The 18,844-nt window shown below is 44.8% G+C and overlaps 1 protein-coding gene across 1 annotated transcript; it reads right to left on the reverse strand.

The window, feature by feature from the left end:
- Positions 1 to 4,471: 4,471 nt before the first annotated feature.
- Positions 4,472 to 17,105, reverse strand: EXOSC2 (exosome component 2). Its single transcript, XM_075848331.1, has 9 exons — positions 16,929 to 17,105; positions 15,955 to 16,056; positions 15,793 to 15,838; positions 10,196 to 10,285; positions 9,878 to 9,943; positions 8,542 to 8,610; positions 8,291 to 8,467; positions 6,145 to 6,273; positions 4,472 to 5,764 (listed from the first exon to the last, which is right to left on the reverse strand). Exons 1-9 carry the CDS (start codon positions 17,048 to 17,050, stop codon positions 5,684 to 5,686), a joined length of 882 nt encoding a protein of 293 aa, XP_075704446.1. The 5' UTR covers positions 17,051 to 17,105; the 3' UTR covers positions 4,472 to 5,683.
- Between the last annotated feature and the right edge of the window lie 1,739 nt (positions 17,106 to 18,844).

An 18,844-nucleotide genomic window follows, 5' to 3' on the forward strand; every position in this document is an offset into this window, starting at 1 on the left:
CCAGGTCACTTGATTAACGTTTCCGCAGCGCGGGCCGGATATTTTATAAATCTCATCCACTTTGCTGCTACTGTAAACGCTGCAGGATTTCCACACACAATTCCATTGCGGAAATTCCGCAGCAGTTTCGCTACGTGGGAACCCGGCCTTAGGCCCCATGCACACGACCGTATTTTTTCTGCTTCTCTTTACACGTAGAGCGATATTGCACAGCACTGAGCGCCAGCCTCTTCTCCCTATCCAGCACTGAGCGCCAGCCTGCTCTCCCTATCCAGCACTGAGCGCCAGCCTCCTCTCCCTATCCAGCACTGAGCGCCAGCCTCCTCTCCCTATCCAGCACTGAGCGCCAGCCTCCTCTCCCTATCCAGCACTGAGCGCCAGCCTCTTCTCCCTATCCAGCACTGAGCGCCAGCCTGCTCTCCCTATCCAGCACTGAGCGCCAGCCTCCTCTCCCTATCCAGCACTGAGCGCCAGCCTCCTCTCCCTATCCAGCACTGAGCGCCAGCCTCCTCTCCCTATCCAGCACTGAGCGCCAGCCTCCTCTCGCTATCCAGCACTGATCGCCAGCCTCTTCTCGATATCCAGCACTGAGCGCCAGCCTGCTCTCCCCCCTATCCAGCACTGAGCGCCAGCCTGCTCTCCCCCCTATCCAGCACTGAGCGCCAGCCTGCTCTCCCCCCTATCCAGCACTGAGCGCCAGCCTGCTCTCCCCCCTATCCAGCACTGAGCGCCAGCCTCCTCTCCCTATCCAGCACTGAGCGCCAGCCTCCTCTCCCTATCCAGCACTGAGCGCCAGCCTCCTCTCCCTATCCAGCACTGAGCGCCAGCCTCCTCTCCCTATCCAGCACTGAGCGCCAGCCTCCTCTCCCTATCCAGCACTGATCGCCAGCCTCCTCTCCCTATCCAGCACTGATCGCCAGCCTCCTCTCCCTATCCAGCACTGATCGCCAGCCTCCTCTCCCTATCCAGCACTGATCGCCAGCCTCCTCTCCCTATCCAGCACTGATCGCCAGCCTCCTCTCCCTATCCAGCACTGATCGCCAGCCTCCTCTCCCTATCCAGCACTGATCGCCAGCCTCCTCTCCCTATCCAGCACTGATCGCCAGCCTCCTCTCCCTATCCAGCACTGATCGCCAGCCTCCTCTCCCTATCCAGCACTGATCGCCAGCCTCCTCTCCCTATCCAGCACTGATCGCCAGCCTCCTCTCCCTATCCAGCACTGATCGCCAGCCTCCTCTCCCTATCCAGCACTGATCGCCAGCCTCCTCTCCCTATCCAGCACTGATCGCCAGCCTCCTCTCCCTATCCAGCACTGAGCGCCAGCCTCCTCTCCCTATCCAGCACTGAGCGCCAGCCTCCTCTCCCTATCCAGCACTGAGCGCCAGCCTCCTCTCCCTATCCAGCACTGAGCGCCAGCCTCTTCTCCCTATCCAGCACTGAGCGCCAGCCTCTTCTCCCTATCCAGCACTGAGCGCCAGCCTCCTCTCCCTATCCAGCACTGAGCGCCAGCCTCCTCTCCCTATCCAGCACTGAGCGCCAGCCTCCTCTCCCTATCCAGCACTGAGCGCCAGCCTCCTCTCCCTATCCAGCACTGAGCGCCAGCCTCCTCTCCCTATCCAGCACTGAGCGCCAGCCTCCTCTCCCTATCCAGCACTGAGCGCCAGCCTCCTCTCCCTATCCAGCACTGAGCGCCAGCCTCCTCTCCCTATCCAGCACTGAGCGCCAGCCTCCTCTCCCTATCCAGCACTGAGCGCCAGCCTCCTCTCCCTATCCAGCACTGAGCGCCAGCCTCCTCTCCCTATCCAGCACTGAGCGCCAGCCTCCTCTCCCTATCCAGCACTGATCGCCAGCCTCCTCTCCCTATCCAGCACTGATCGCCAGCCTCCTCTCCCTATCCAGCACTGATCGTCAGCCTCTTCTCCCTATCCAGCACTGAGCGCCAGCCTCTTCTCCCTATCCAGCACTGAGCGCCAGCCTCTTCTCCCTATCCAGCACTGAGCGCCAGCCTCTTCTCCCTATCCAGCACTGAGCGCCAGCCTCTTCTCCCTATCCAGCACTGAGCGCCAGCCTCTTCTCCCTATCCAGCACTGAGCGCCAGCCTCTTCTCCCTATCCAGCACTGAGCGCCAGCCTCCTCTCCCTATCCAGCACTGAGCGCCAGCCTCCTCTCCCTATCCAGCACTGAGCGCCAGCCTCCTCTCCCTATCCAGCACTGAGCGCCAGCCTCCTCTCCCTATCCAGCACTGAGCGCCAGCCTCCTCTCCCTATCCAGCACTGAGCGCCAGCCTCCTCTCCCTATCCAGCACTGATCGCCAGCCTCCTCTCCCTATCCAGCACTGATCGCCAGCCTCCTCTCCCTATCCAGCACTGATCGCCAGCCTCCTCTCCCTATCCAGCACTGATCGCCAGCCTCCTCTCCCTATCCAGCACTGATCGCCAGCCTCCTCTCCCTATCCAGCACTGATCGCCAGCCTCCTCTCCCTATCCAGCACTGATCGCCAGCCTCCTCTCCCTATCCAGCACTGATCGTCAGCCTCTTCTCCCTATCCAGCACTGATCGCCAGCCTCTTCTCCCTATCCAGCACTGAGCGCCAGCCTCTTCTCCCTATCCAGCACTGAGCGCCAGCCTCTTCTCCCTATCCAGCACTGAGCGCCAGCCTCTTCTCCCTATCCAGCACTGAGCGCCAGCCTCTTCTCCCTATCCAGCACTGAGCGCCAGCCTCTTCTCCCTATCCAGCACTGAGCGCCAGCCTCTTCTCCCTATCCAGCACTGAGCGCCAGCCTCTTCTCCCTATCCAGCACTGAGCGCCAGCCTCTTCTCCCTATCCAGCACTGAGCGCCAGCCTCTCCTCCCTATCCAGCACTGAGCGCCAGCCTCTCCTCCCTATCCAGCACTGAGCGCCAGCCTCTTCTCCATATCCAGCACTGAGCGCCAGCCTCTTCTCCCTATCCAGCACTGAGCGCCAGCCTCTTCTCCCTATCCAGCACTGATCGCCAGCCTCTTCTCCCTATCAGTGCTGGTTAGAGAGAAGGGAGCAGCCCTTTCCAGCAGAGTTTCCGCAGCGATAGAAAGAAAAAGTTCATACTTACCGGCCGTTGTCTTGGTGACGCGTCCCTCTTTTGGCATCCAGTCCGACATCCCTGGATGATGCGGCAGTCCATGTGATTGGCTGCAGCGGTCACATGGAATGAAACATTATCCCAGGAGGCCGTACTGGAGGAAGTAGCAGGGAGTTCTGGGTAAGTAAATCTTTTTTTGTTGCGGGTTTTTAAAGAAACATTAGAAATTTATATGGTCAGCGCCGCGTATGGTACACACTATCCAGCGGTAGTCACTGTCCAGGTTGCTGAACGAGTTACTGCCGATCAGTGCAGCCCCTTCTCTCTATCCAGCACTGATCGTTTAACTCTTTCAGCCCCCTGGACAGTGAGTACCATGCGCAGCGCTGACAATATAGATTTCTAATTATTCAAAAATTCAAATCAGGCATGAGCCTGCAGACAGGGGAATACCCTGACGTCGCCTAGCAACGCTCACGTAATTATGGGAGCCCCATAGACTTCTATGGGCTGCCCGTGCCGTAATTACGGCCTGAAATAAGACATGTTCTATATTTTTCAACGGCCCGGGCTCCTTCCCGTCAGCAAACGGGAAGGTACCCGTGCCCAATAGAAGTCTATGGGCTCATAATTACGGTCGTATACATGATGCCTTAAAGTAACATCTAGTCGGACTAAAAAACGACATCTGAGCGAAGACTTTTTTCGTGGCATTTTGCAAAAAACCGCTGCGCCGAGATGTTAGATGGAAGTCAATGGAGAAACATTGAACGAAATACAGACAGCGCATTCTTTTAGTGGCGTTCCTTTTTTTAGGTCCGTGGCCACAGACACCTTTCAGTATATTTACGTATGGGTATCTGTGCCGTAGAAATGAGCCGCAAAATATAAAACATGTCCAAGTCCGGCCCGCAATTGTGGACGGCTGCGGATGTGTATCCATATTTGCGTACATTAGAACCCTTACCGTCATGTACATGAGGCCTTAGGTGGATTAATCCGACATTATTATTGCTGCTGCCACTGTGCAGCGCACGCTCGCCAGTGGGGATTGGGTGACTTGTTAACCCTTACTCACCGGAGCAGCAGCGGTAGTCAGCAGGGTCATGGTGGGCGTGGCTACGACCAGTGCCGGATTAACATTTCCCGCTAATCTGACATCGGGATGACTTTAGTTCAGTGCTGGATTAAAAGACTGGACAGATAATTCATTGAAAAAACCAAACGTGAAACGTAAATGTTCTGTATATAAATCCTGATACAAAGAGACGACAAAACATCTCAGCAAACAGAAAACACTCAATTTGTACAAAATAACAGCGTCCATTATAAAAAATACACCACGAGCGGGTCAATATATAGTATGCGCCCCCCCCATCTCTATTCTCTCTCTCCCCCCCCCCCCCCCCCCCCCATGTCCATTCAGGAGAGCTGCAGACATCGGCCTCTACTCCGAAGCTTTAACATGTAATCGAGACGCGGGTCGGTAATTCATGACGTCGCTGCGCAGAATCAGCAGCTTTATCTGGCGGCGGCGCCGCTTAACTGTATGCAAATATATTTACCGCAGTGCTACGAGCCTCTTAAAGTGATACACACGCAGCTTCCTACAGAGAGGAAATGTAGTGGAGCTGACATGGTTGTCCGTACAGATGACACTATAATAGTCCTGTCCATTATATACACCAGTGGTCCAGCTACTGACCGACCCCCCCAGTCTTACGGCATAAAGCTTCATTTTTGGGAAACACAATGTTCTGCAACCTCCTAATAGAGTTTATTGGATTTCGGACCAGCTACAGATCTGGCCGGTAGCCACCGGGGGGAGGATGGGCTGAGCTCAGGGATATATAGTTTTCTAGGATTGAGTATTTTCATGTAATAACCACTTAAAGGAATATTCCATCCAGTTCACACCGAGTTTTTTTGCAGGCGGAAAAATCTGACTCCTAAATACTTCAGGAATTCGGAGGCAGATTTAGACCTGCCTGCACTCTCAATGCCGCAAAAAAACACTTTCTCAGCCTCCCATTGAGGTCAATGGGAGGTCAGAGACCGAAACACGCGAATAAATAGCGGTCGCTTCTTTTCCCCTGCAAACTTTTTTTTTTTTTTTTCAGCTCGCAGAAAAAACACCTCCGCCTCCCATTGAAATCAATAGGAAGCGGTTTCGGGCAATTTTTAGCAATTTGTCGCATCAAAAAATGGTGTGTGAACAGGGCCTTAGATATGGCACATCCACGGGATCTATGTATATGCCATGAACATCTGATGGACGCAGGCCCGAACTCCCGCATAGGATCCCCCCCCCTCATGACATACAGGAGACTCAGGCTCTCTATGAGGGTGTCGATCACTGTGTGCGGGGGAAGGGGAGCAGGACCCTGCAGCATTAAACAGCTTTTTACATTACTTCTATACATCCTCAACCAATCATCTTTCCTTGTCATCTATTATTCCGAAACAGTTTTTTCAAAAGTAAAAATATCAGGATGGTGATTGGATGGGAGGAAATCTTCAGTTTGGGTCTGGCTGTAGCGCACGTCTCGGGAGCGGATGGAGGACACATTGTATCACTGCAGAACGTGGAGGTTTCCGTGGCGACGGTCTGAGGATTCCACACACTATCCTTCCTGCTCCACAAGACGCTGTCTGGTCTCCAGCACTAGATCTTCTATAACCTCCAACTTCAGGAGATCCTTAATCTGCCAGACAAACGGAGTTACAACGAGCGACTTCCAATATATTAGGGATGTGCTGCAATATCCCTGGAGTCTCGGAAGTCCCTGCAGCACCGCCGGCAGGTCCCATCACACCATAGCGGTGAATAAACACAAGACTTTAAACACTTACCCGACAGATTTCGCAGGTTGGATATTAACCATATAATATAGTACTGATAAGCGGCAACATCTAATATGGCGCTGCTTATCCCTATTAAAATATTAGGCGCATGCTCCTATTTCTGGACTGACAGTTGTAACACATCTATGGGCAGAGGTCTGGGCTGATATGACCACTTCCTTGTGACCCCCTTCGTTCTATCAGTGGGGGTCCCAGAAGATCTGTGGCATAGTCCACGTACCTGGTGGGGCAGAGACGCTTCGTAGCAGTACATGATGCTGGTGTCATACAGTAACATCTTCTGGGAGGTCAGGGCCAGGATACAGTTCCTCAGACGAGAGATCACTCCCCGGTCAGACAGCGGGATCGGCTGCAGAAACACAAGATCTCTTATTCATTGTACAATACAGTTCTGTTTCCATCTAATATTTTCATTATTTTCATTCAAGAGCTGAAAAAAACCAAAACCTGTTCTGATCTGAGACTTCTCACAGCTGAAGGTTTGTTACAGTTGTATGCAGTCTAAACAACTCTCCGTGGCCTAAACACATCAGCAGCAGAAACCTCTCTCCTGTCCTGATAGTTTGTTACAATGTATCAGTCTGGAACCCGGGCCGCTAATCTCGCAGAGAATTGTGTAGCTGGACACAACTGTAACAAACCCTCAGCTGTGTCTAAATATTAGATCTGCAGATTTGTGCCATTAAAAAGGTCGCTAATATCAGCGCTAACATTTGCTGCTTTTGAAGAATGGGTGGAGTTAGCCCGACGGGGCGGGGCCACTGACAGATTTACAGGTAAAAATGCGCCATCTTTATTAAAACGCATGCGCCTCTTAATAAATGTGTTATGTTTTACTCCAGCAAAGTCTGCACCATGACGGCGTCTAAGTAAGGCCTCATGCACACAAACGTATTTTTGTCCTCCCGTAAATACGGGTCCTTGGTCACACGTATTCGACCCGTATTGCACCAGTAGTTACGGACCCGTGCCCGTACAATACGGGTCCGGTGTCACCCGTATTTAAGGGCACGTTTTCGCTGCAAAATTACACTGCAGTAATCGGCAGCCCCTTCTCTCTATCATTGCAGGATAAAGAGAAGGGGCAACCCTTTCCGTAATAAAAGTAAAAGAAATTCATACTTACCCGGCCATTGTCTTGGTGACGCGTCCCTCTCTTCACATCCAGCCCGACATCCCTGGATGACGCGGCAGTCCATGTGACCGCTGCAGCCTGTGATTGACCGCAGCGGTCACATGGGCTGAAACATCATCCCAGGAGGCCGGACTGGAGGAAGAAGCAGGTAGTTCTGGGTAAGTATGAACATCTTTTTTTTTTTTTTACAGGTTGCTGTATATTGTGATCGGTAGTCACTGTCCAGGGTGCAGAAACAGTTACTGCCGATCGCTTAACTCTTTCAGCACCCTGGACAGTGACTATCCCCTGACGTTGCCTAGCAACCCTCCCGTAATTACAGGAGCCCCATAGACTTCTATGGGCTGCCCGTGCCGTAATTACGGCCTGAAATAGGACATGTTCTATATTTTTCAACGGCCCGGGCACCTTCCCGTAATTATACGGGGAGGTATCCGTGGCCAATAGAAGTCCATGGGCCCGTAAAAACGTGCCGTAATTACGGGCGTTTTTACGTTCGTGTTCATGGGGCCTAAATCTGCCCCAAAATGTTAGAAAATTGCTTAAACTTTTATTATATCCTATATGTCAATGAACACTAAAGAGGAAGCTCCGCCATGTTGGAACACCCCTCCCCTTCTCTATTAGCGAGGGTGAAGAGGCGCTACATGAAGCGGCTCTGGCATGACCACGTATAATATCACAGAGTTAGGCCCCATGCACACGACAGCAAAAAACCTCCGTTTTTGCGGACCGCAAAAACGGAGCCATTCACTTTCATTGAACACGGACACCTTTCCGTAGCACTACGGAAGGGTGTCAGTGCCGTGGAAATGTTCCGGGAATTATGGAACATGTCCGTTCTTTCGCATTTTGCGGGCCGTGCTCCCATACTTTGTATGGGAGCACGGCCCAAAATGCGGCTGTCAGTCAGCGGCCGGCCGTGCCCGCAAGCGCGGGCTGTGATTGAGGGCACGGTCGTGTGCATGTGGCCTTATAGAATTTCCCCTGCACAGAAAAGTGCAGATCCCATACGACCAGTAGGTGGAGCCCCGCTATCAGCTGACCAATCAGAAGACCTGCTGCAGCCATCCCAGGCAGCGTGGTTCAGTTTGGACCAATCTGGCCGGCGACTGGGACCACCAATGGTCAGCGGTACTCACAGGAGGACCCGTCACTGAACGCTCGGATGTGCTGCGGCGCCTCTTTAATCCGGCTTGGAATGTTCTATATATAAAATATTGGGCGTTACCTCTAGATTGGTGATGAACCCCCCGGCCTCCTCCTCGGTCTGCTGCGGAGTTGGGTAGAGCCAGATGAAGCCGTTGTTCCCCAGGATGACGGAGGTTCCGCAGGGGAGATTATGGAAGTGGGTCTTGCGGCGCTTTATCAGCGATGGCGACACCTGCACCAGGACGCCCTGTCCGAGCTAAGAGCAAAAAGACTGTCCAGAGGGGGGCGCAGCGGACACACAGATACGACTCTCACAGCGGGATACCTTACCTTGCCGTACTTCAGACTGCGAGTGTGTAGAGACAGCGCGCCGTCCGAGTACACCGCCTGCACCTCCGCCTGAGAGAGCAAGTCAAGGAACAGCGGCACGGTCAACGAATATCCCCAAAAACCATGATATGCCTATAAAGCCATAGGGAACAGCCTTGTACCCCCACATCTGCTATAAGAGAAAGGGGCTTTAACCGTTCCAATCATTTCTAGCCTCCGAGATAAGCGGCGCCTCGTGTCTCAGTCAATGCTCTACAGTAGTGACCACATGAAAGGTCTAACTGAGCAGATTCACATGAATGAGGTTTTCTGGAATAAAGCTTGGACACTGAAAATAGACTTCGGCTTCAACTCTTAACCATATTCAAGATCTCCGCTTACAGTCAGTGAATAGGAATATTTTTCTTTACAACTAGACACTGAAAACCACTACAGACCTTCTCCGAGCAGCTATTTTTTAAAGGGGTTCTCCAGTGTCATGCAAAAAGTTGTGGAACGTGTGTTTCCATTTCTACGAACCCTGCTTGCTGTCAGTGATTGTGAACATTCTAATTTATATACAAATGCTAACACCACATCCTGACCCCAATACTGGTCACATCTGAGGGATTGTTACAGTTGTGTCCAGTCTAGACAATCCTTTGAGGTAAACAGACTGGACTTCAGATTGATACATTGTAGGTTACTAGATGTCTGGATTGTTAGGGTATGTTCACACGGCGGGGGTCCGTAACGGCTGAAATTACGGGGATGTTTCAGCCTGAAAACATCCCCGTAATTTCAGCCGTACCGGCATGTGCAGGCGCTTGAACGCCGCGTCAATTACGGCCGTAATTAGCGCTGCTATTCATTGGAGTCAATGAATAGCGGCTCCAATTACGGCCAAAGAAGTGACAGGTCACTTCTTTGACGCGGGCGTCTAGTTACGCGCCGTCATTTGACAGCGGCGCGTAAATATACGCCTCGTGTGAACAGACAAACGTCTGCCCATTGCTTTCAATGGGCAGATGTTTGTCAGCGCTATTGAGGCGCTATTTTCGGGCGTAATTCGGGGCAAAAACGCCCGAATTACGTCCGTAAATAGGCCGTGTGAACATACCCTTACAGTGTATCAGTGAAGATAAAACGGATCAATGTGGAATCCGGACTATTGTCTAGACTGGATACAAATGGAACAAACCATCAGCTGTATTACGTCAGAAACCAATCAAACTCAATGGGATCCATTGGGATCCTTTACAAAATGGACTTGTCATAGCTGCTGTAAAACGGAGGTCATGGCAGCAGTGTGAACAGAGCCCAATACCGCATCCCTGCAGTGGTACATAGAGGATACGCTGATCAGATCTCCTTCCTGCAGGTAGCTCCTCATCGCCAGTTCATCCTCAGCCGACCTCCTTCTCTGAAAGACACGACACGAGATAAGCCGGGCACAGAGGAGAACACGCTTAAGCCGCGCGCCCACAGTAGATTAGCGGCGGATTAGTAGCAGCGCAATAAATACAAAACCCCAATACATAAGCAGCGGCAAATACCTGCGCAGATCTGAGGCCGGGCTGCAAGATCTCACACCCACAATCTCACAAAGAGAAAACCGCAGCAAAAGCGACACAAAAAATATACTAATATCAAGACGAGGGAGCGGCCAACTCACCAGCTCCCCCCCAGGAAGATTAACCGCCGACAGCAGCAACACAGAGTCCAAGCGCGACTTCGTGTCCACTTTCCACCGCTTCTGCTGCACCTACAACAAACCACAGGGGGCAGTATTATAGTAGTTATATTCTTGTATATAGGAGCAGTATTATAGTAGTTATATTCTTGTATATAGGGAGCAGTATTATAGTAGTTATATTCTTGTATATAGGGGGCAGTATTATAGTAGTTATATTCTTGTATATAGGAGCAGTATTATAGTAGTTATTCTTGTATATAGGGGGCAGTATTATAGTAGTTATATTCTTGTATATAGGGTCAGTATTATAGTAGTTATATTCTTGTATATAGAGGCCGTATTATAGTAGTTATATTCTTGTATATAGGGGGCAGTATTATAGTAGTTCTTGTATATAGGAGCAGTATTATAGTAGTTATATTCTTGTATATAGGGGGCAGTATTATAGTAGTTATATTCTTGTACATAGGGGGCAGTATTATAGTAGTTATATTCTTGTATATAGGAGCAGTATTATAGTAGTTATATTCTTGTATATAGGGTCAGTATTATAGTAGTTATATTCTTGTATATAGGGGGCAGTATTATAGTAGTTATATTCTTGTATATAGGGGCAGTATTATAGTAGTTATATTCTTGTATATAGGGGCAGTATTATAGTAGTTATATTCTTGTATATAGGGGGCAGTATTATAGTAGTTATATTCTTGTATATAGGGGCAGTATTATAGTAGTTATATTCTTGTATATAGGGCAGTATTATAGTAGTTATATTCTTGTATATAGGAGGCAGTATTATAGTAGTTATATTCCTGTATATAGGAGCAGTATTATAGTAGTTATATTCCTGTATATAGGAGCAGTATTATAGTAGTTATATTCTTGTATATAGGAGCAGTATTATAGTAGTTATATTCTTGTATATAGGGGGCAGTATTATAGTAGATATATTCTTGTATATAGGAGCAGTATTATAGTAGTTATATTCTTGTATATAGGAGCAGTATTATAGTAGTTATATTCTTGTATATAGGAGCAGTATTATAGTAGTTATATTCTTGTATATAGGGGCAGTATTATAGTAGTTATATTCTTGTATATAGGGGCAGTATTATAGTAGTTATATTCTTGTATATAGGGGGCAGTATTATAGTAGTTATATTCTTGTATATAGGGGGCAGTATTATAGTAGTTATATTCTTGTATATAGGGGGCAGTATTATAGTAGTTATATTCTTGTATATAGGGAGCAGTATTATAGTAGTTATATTCTTGTTTATAGGGGGCAGTATTATAGTAGTTATATTCTTGTATATAGGAGGCAGTATTATAGTGGTTATATTCTTGTATATAGGGGGCAGTATTATAGTAGTTATATTCTTGTATATAGGAGGCAGTATTATAGTAGTTATATTCTTGTATATAGGGGGCAGTATTATAGTAGTTATATTCTTGTATATAGGGAGCAGTATTATAGTAGTTATATTCTTGTATATAGGGGGCAGTATTATAGTAGTTATATTCTTGTATATAGGGGGCAGTATTATAGTAGTTATATTCTTGTATATAGGGAGCAGTATTATAGTAGTTATATTCTTGTATATAGGAGGCAGTATTATAGTAGTTATATTCTTGTATATAGGGGCAGTATTATAGTAGTTATATTCTTGTATATAGGAGGCAGTATTATAGTAGTTATATTCTTGTATATAGGAGGCAGTATTATAGTGGTTATATTCTTGTATATAGGGGGCAGTATTATAGTAGTTATATTCTTGTATATAGGGAGCAGTATTATAGTAGTTATATTCTTGTATATAGGAGGCAGTATTATAGTAGTTATATTCTTGTATATAGGGGGCAGTATTATAGTAGTTATATTCTTGTATATAGGGAGCAGTATTATAGTAGTTATATTCTTGTATATAGGGGGCAGTATTATAGTAGTTATATTCTTGTATATAGGGGGCAGTATTATAGTAGTTATATTCTTGTATATAGGGAGCAGTATTATAGTAGTTATATTCTTGTATATAGGAGGCAGTATTATAGTAGTTATATTCTTGTATATAGGGGCAGTATTATAGTAGTTATATTCTTGTATATAGGAGGCAGTATTATAGTAGTTATATTCTTGTATATAGGAGCAGTATTATAGTAGGTATATTCTTGTATATAGGAGCAGTATTATAGTAGTTATATTCTTATATATAGGAGGCAGTATTATAGTAGTTATATTCTTATATATAGGAGGCAGTATTATAGTAGTTATATTCTTGTATATAGGGAGCAGTATTATAGTAGTTATGTTCTTGTATATAGGAGCAGTATTATAGTAGTTATATTCTTATATATAGGAGGCAGTATTATAGTAGTTATATTCTTGTATATAGGGGCAGTGTTAAAGTAGTTATATTCTTGTATATAGGAGCAGTATTATAGTAGTTATATTCTTGTATACAGGGGGCAGTATTATAGTAGTTATATTCTTGTATATAGGGAGCAGTATTATAGTAGTTATGTTCTTGTATATAGGAGGCAGTATTATAGTAGTTATATTCTTGTATATAGGGGCAGTGTTAAAGTAGTTATATTCTTGTATATAGGAGGCAGTATTATAGTAGTTATATTCTTGTATATAGGGAGCAGTATTATAGTAGTTATATTCTTATATATAGGAGGCAGTATTATAGTAGTTATATTCTTGTATATAGGGGCAGTGTTAAAGTAGTTATATTCTTGTATATAGGAGCAGTATTATAGTAGTTATATTCTTGTATATAGGGGGCAGTATTATAGTAGTTATATTCTTGTATATAGGGGGCAGTATTATAGTAGTTATATTCTTGTATATAGGAGCAGTATTATAGTAGTTATATTCTTGTATATAGGGGCAGTATTATAGTAGTTATTCTTGTATATAGGAGCAGTATTATAGTAGTTATATTCTTATACATAGGAGGCAGTATTATAGTAGTTATATTCTTGTATATAGGGGCAGTGTTAAAGTAGTTATATTCTTGTATATAGGAGCAGTATTATAGTAGTTATAGTCTTGTACATAGGGCACAGTATTACAGTAGTTATATTCTTGTGTATAGGGGCAGTATTATAGTAGTTATATTCTTGTGTATAGGGGCAGTATTATAGTAGTTATATTCTTGTACATAGGAGCAGTATTATAGTAGTTATATTCTTGTATATAGGAGGCAGTATTATAGTAGTTCTATTCTTGTATATAGGAGGCAGTATTATAGTAGTTATATTCTTGTATATAGGAGCAGTATTATAGTAGTTATATTCTTGTACATAGGAGCAGTATTATAGTAGTTATATTCTTGTATATAGGGGCAGTATTATAGTAGTTATATTCTTGTATATAGGAGGCAGTATTATAGTAGTTATATTCCTGTATATAGGGGCAGTATTATAGTAGTTATATTCTTGTATATAGGAGCAGTATTATAGTAGTTATATTTTTGTATATAGGAGGCAGTATTATAGTAGTTATATTCTTGTATATAGGAGCAGTATTATAGTAGTTATATTCTTGTATATAGGAGCAGTATTATAGTAGTTATATTTTTGTATATAGGAGGCAGTATTATAGTAGTTATATTCTTGTATATAGGGGCAGTATTATAGTAGTTATATTCTTGTATATAGGGAGGCAGTATTATAGTAGTTATATTCTTGTATATAGGGAGGCAGTATTATAGTAGTTATATTCTTGTATATAGGGAGGCAGTATTATAGTAGTTATATTCTTGTATATAGGGGCAGTATTATAGTAGTTATATTCTTGTATATAGGGGCAGTATTATAGTAGTTATATTCTTGTACATAGGAGCAGTATTATAGTAGTTATATTCTTGTATATAGGAGCAGTATTATAGTAGTTATATTCTTGTATATAGGGAGCAGTATTATAGTAGTTATATTCTTGTATATAGGAGGCAGTATTATAGTAGTTATATTCTTGTATATAGGGAGGCAGTATTATAGTAGTTATATTCTTGTATATAGGAGCAGTATTATAGTAGTTATATTCTTGTATATAGGGAGCAGTATTATAGTAGTTATATTCTTGTATATAGGAGCAGTATTATAGTAGTTATATTCTTGTATATAGGGGGCAGTATTATAGTAGTTATATTCTTGTACATAGATGGCAGTATTATAGTAGTTATATTCTTGTATATAGGAGCAGTATTATAGTAGTTATATTCTTGTATATAGGAGCATTATTATAGTAGTTATATTCTTGTATATAGGAAGCAGTATTATAGTAGTTATATTCTTGTATATAGGAGCAGTATTATAGTAGTTATATTCTTGTATATAGGAGCAGTATTATAGTAGTTATATTTTTGTATATCGGGGCAGTATTATAGTAGTTATATTCTTGTATATAGGGGCAGTATTATAGTAATTATATTCCTGTATATAGGGGGCAGTATTATAGTAGTTATATTCTTGTATATAGGGGCAGTATTATAGTAGTTATATTCCTGTATATAGGGGCAGTATTATAGTAGTTATATTCTTGTATATAGGGGCAGTATTATAGTAATTATATTCCTGTATATAGGGGGCAGTATTATAGTAGTTATATTCTTGTATATAGGGAGCAGTATTATAGTAGTTATATTCTTGTATATAGGAGGCAGTATTATAGTAGTTATATTCTTGTATATAGGGAGGCAGTATTATAGTAGTTATATTCTTGTATATAGGAGCAGTATTATAGTAGTTATATTCTTGTATATAGGGAGCAGTATTATAGTAGTTATATTCTTGTATATAGGAGCAGTATTATAGTAGTTATATTCTTGTATATAGGGGGCAGTATTATAGTAGTTATATTCTTGTACATAGATGGCAGTATTATAGTAGTTATATTCTTGTATATAGGAGCAGTATTATAGTAGTTATATTCTTGTATATAGGAGCATTATTATAGTAGTTATATTCTTGTATATAGGAAGCAGTATTATAGTAGTTATATTCTTGTATATAGGAGCAGTATTATAGTAGTTATATTCTTGTGTATAGGGAGCAGTATTATAGTAGTTATATTCTTGTATATAGGGGGCAGTATTATAGTAGTTATATTCTTGTATATAGGAGGCAGTATTATAGTAGTTATATTCTTGTATATAGGGGCAGTATTATAGTAGTTATATTCTTGTATATAGAAGCAGTATTATAGTAGTTATATTCTTGTATATAGGAGCAGTATTATAGTAGTTATATTTTTGTATATCGGGGCAGTATTATAGTAGTTATATTCTTGTACATAGGGGGCAGTGTTATAGTAGTTATATTCTTGTATATAGGAGCAGTATTACAGTAGTTATATTCTTGTATATAGGGAGCAGTATTATAGTAGTTATATTCTTGTATATAGGGGGCAGTGTTATAGTAGTTATATTCTTGTATATAGAGGCAGTATTATAGTAGTTATATTCTTGTATATAGGGAGCAGTATTATAGTAGTTATATTCCTGTATATAGGGGGCAGTATTATAGTAGTTATATTCTTGTATATAGGGGGCAGTATTATAGTTGTTTACCTCCGTTATTCTTCCCACCACTATGTCACCAACTTCTCCATTGTATCTAGAATGAAGGAGAGACAATGCAGTGATTATGGAGATCTGGATACACATTATTGTATTAGTCGTCCGGTCACCATCACTCCGCCAGTTTGACCTCCGCCCTCTCCTCACATTCACCTCGTCTTCAGGGCTCGGACACATATCAGCTTGTTGACTCTCTCCACCATGCCGGCTACAGACGCCAACAGCTTGTCATCTTCCATGTAGGTTCCATGGCCTCTGGAGGAAATATGGAGACGGGTTAGTGAACAGGTGAACGAGGCTTAAAGGGAAACTGCACCTTTGCGGAGACTTTCTTAGAGCAGCGTTCTCATGCCCGGCCTCTCTATGCAAGTTCTCACACAATACATACAAAGCGCTGCAAGGCCAATGACTGCCCCCGATATTAGTATGTATGGCGTGGTCAGTATTACAGCTCGGCCCCGTACATCTGACGGACTGCGTGATCTTAGCCAACCAGTCAGACGGCTGCAATTCCGAAATATAGACCTGATCCTTAGGGGTGAGAGTTACATCCCGGCAGACACGACATAAAGGGGGATTCTGACCAATACACGACATGTCCAGACAACGGGGGTCCAACCTGCAACCCAAGACGGCAGGAGGTGCCCCAAGGAAGAGGAGGGACAGATTATATATAGTCAATAAAACAGCGACACCGCTACAGAGACGCAGCAGACGACGCGGGGAGGGCGGAACTCTGGCGGGGCCACTTATGACATGGGGGGCACTCTGGACATGCCGCTTATCACGCAGAAACGGGAGGGCACTCTGGCACCGCCAATTTACACACAGGGGGCACACTGGACGCGCCGCTTGTCACACGGGGGCATTTAACGTGGCACTATGGAGGCATGGTGCGCATTTGTGGACATTCCACATAAAGCAACAGAAAAAACAGCGAATCCCTCACAGCGGCCACGTTTTAATGGGGACTACATTCTCGCTCAGGACGGAGCTTCAGTCATAGTGGCCCCGCCATCTACATGTGACACAGAACAGACTTGGGGGCCAATACTGCGACTAAAACACAATAACAACAATCAGGGGGAGAACTGAGACTACAACTCCCAGCAGCCCCGGCCCCGCACCTCATAAACCCAGTGTCCGTGGTGATGGTGTCCCCGGGGGCCACAAGGTGCCAGCTCTTATCCGTCGTCAGACCTTCATTGACTTGTTTCCGAGCAACAGGCAGCCTCACGTCCACCGCCATCCTCCAGCCTACACGAGCGTCACATGCGCACCTAACCGGATATCCTGTCACTGACAGCGCAGAGGGGCGGAGACATGATACCCTCAGCGGCCATTTTATCTAAGGGAAGAGGAATCGAATGTTAATGCGGACGGACATGTTTGTTACTGGCATTGAATTGTAGTCCTGGAGCGCCATCTACTGGAATTATAATGGATTGTCACCCGCATCATGTAGGTGGTTTTATTAATGTCTGGAGAAGTCAAAGAAAAACGCTTTCATTGTTAGACCTCATTCAGACTGCTGTAATGTGGCCACAAGAGCCGGACCGCCACGGTTAAAATAAAGTTCACCAAGGAGTCCGGGTCCTGCGTCTATAATACAGGCGCTAAAACACGGTCACATTAGTAATTATGTACAGAAAATGCCTCCAAACTGCGGCCTCTGAATTACTAATAGTGCATGTGACCCCTTCATAAATACAAGGTCCAGGCACGCCCGGGGAGCATGCAAAGAGTTAATGGTGCCCCCCACCGCACCTCACAAAAATCACCATCGATGTAAGAATTGTGCGAAACAGCGAAGCGAAAAAATAAATATATGAACGGCGAAAAATATCTAATAAAATAAACGAATAATAAATAATCAAATAAACACCGCGGGCCCCAAATACTGCGCCCGACCGAGCGCCACACGACCCGGACTGACCCGGCAAACACCAGGGACCCCGCAAAGAACAAGAGGAGGATTCCTGGGGGTGACCGTCTGATATAATTACTTCATAAACACATGGTAGGATTAGATACACGGCTCAGTAGACAGTATCACACATGATAGGATCAGATACACAGCTCAGCAGACAGTATCACACATGATAGTATTAGATACACGGCTCAGCAGACAGTATCACACATGATAGGATTAGATACACATGCTGAGTAGACAGTATCACACATGATAGGATTAGATACACGGCTCAGCAGACAGTATTACACATGATAGGATTAGATACAGTGGCTCAGCAGACAGTATCACACATGATAGGATTAGATACAGTGGCTCAGCAGACAGTATCACACATGATAGGATTAGATACACAGCTCAGCAGACAGTATCACACATGATAGGATTAGATACAGCGGCTCAGCAGACAGTATCACACATGATAGGATTAGATACACGGCTCAGCAGACAGTATCACACATGATGGGATTAGATACACAGCTCAGCAGACCGTATCACACATGATAGGATTAGATACAGCGGCTCAGCAGACAGTATCACACATGATAGGATTAGATACACGGCTCAGCAGACCGTATCACACATGATAGGATTAGATACAGCGGCTCAGCAGACAGTATCACACATGATAGGATTAGATACACAGCTCAGCAGACAGTATCACACATGATAGGATTAGATACACAGCTCAGCAGACAGTATCACACATGATAGGATTAGATACACAGCTCAGCAGACAGTATCACACATGATAGGATTAGATACACAGCTCAGCAGACAGTATCACACATGGTAGGATTAGATACACAGCTCAGCAGACAGTATCACACATGATAGGATTAGATACACAGCTCAGCAGACAGTATCACACATGATAGGATTAGATACAAGGCCCCAGAAGACAGTATCACACATGATAGGATTAGATACAGGGCCCCAGAACACAGTATTCATACTCACTCACCTCGCTCCTGAATTGTTTTTTCTTCCCCTCTGACGTTATTCAGCATCAGAAAATTATTTGCGCCGCACATACAACGTCCCGACATTAACCGGCGTCAAGACCCAGCG

This window comes from Rhinoderma darwinii, unplaced genomic scaffold (genome assembly GCF_050947455.1).
Source record: "Rhinoderma darwinii isolate aRhiDar2 unplaced genomic scaffold, aRhiDar2.hap1 Scaffold_36, whole genome shotgun sequence".
NCBI lineage: Eukaryota > Metazoa > Chordata > Amphibia > Anura > Rhinodermatidae > Rhinoderma > Rhinoderma darwinii.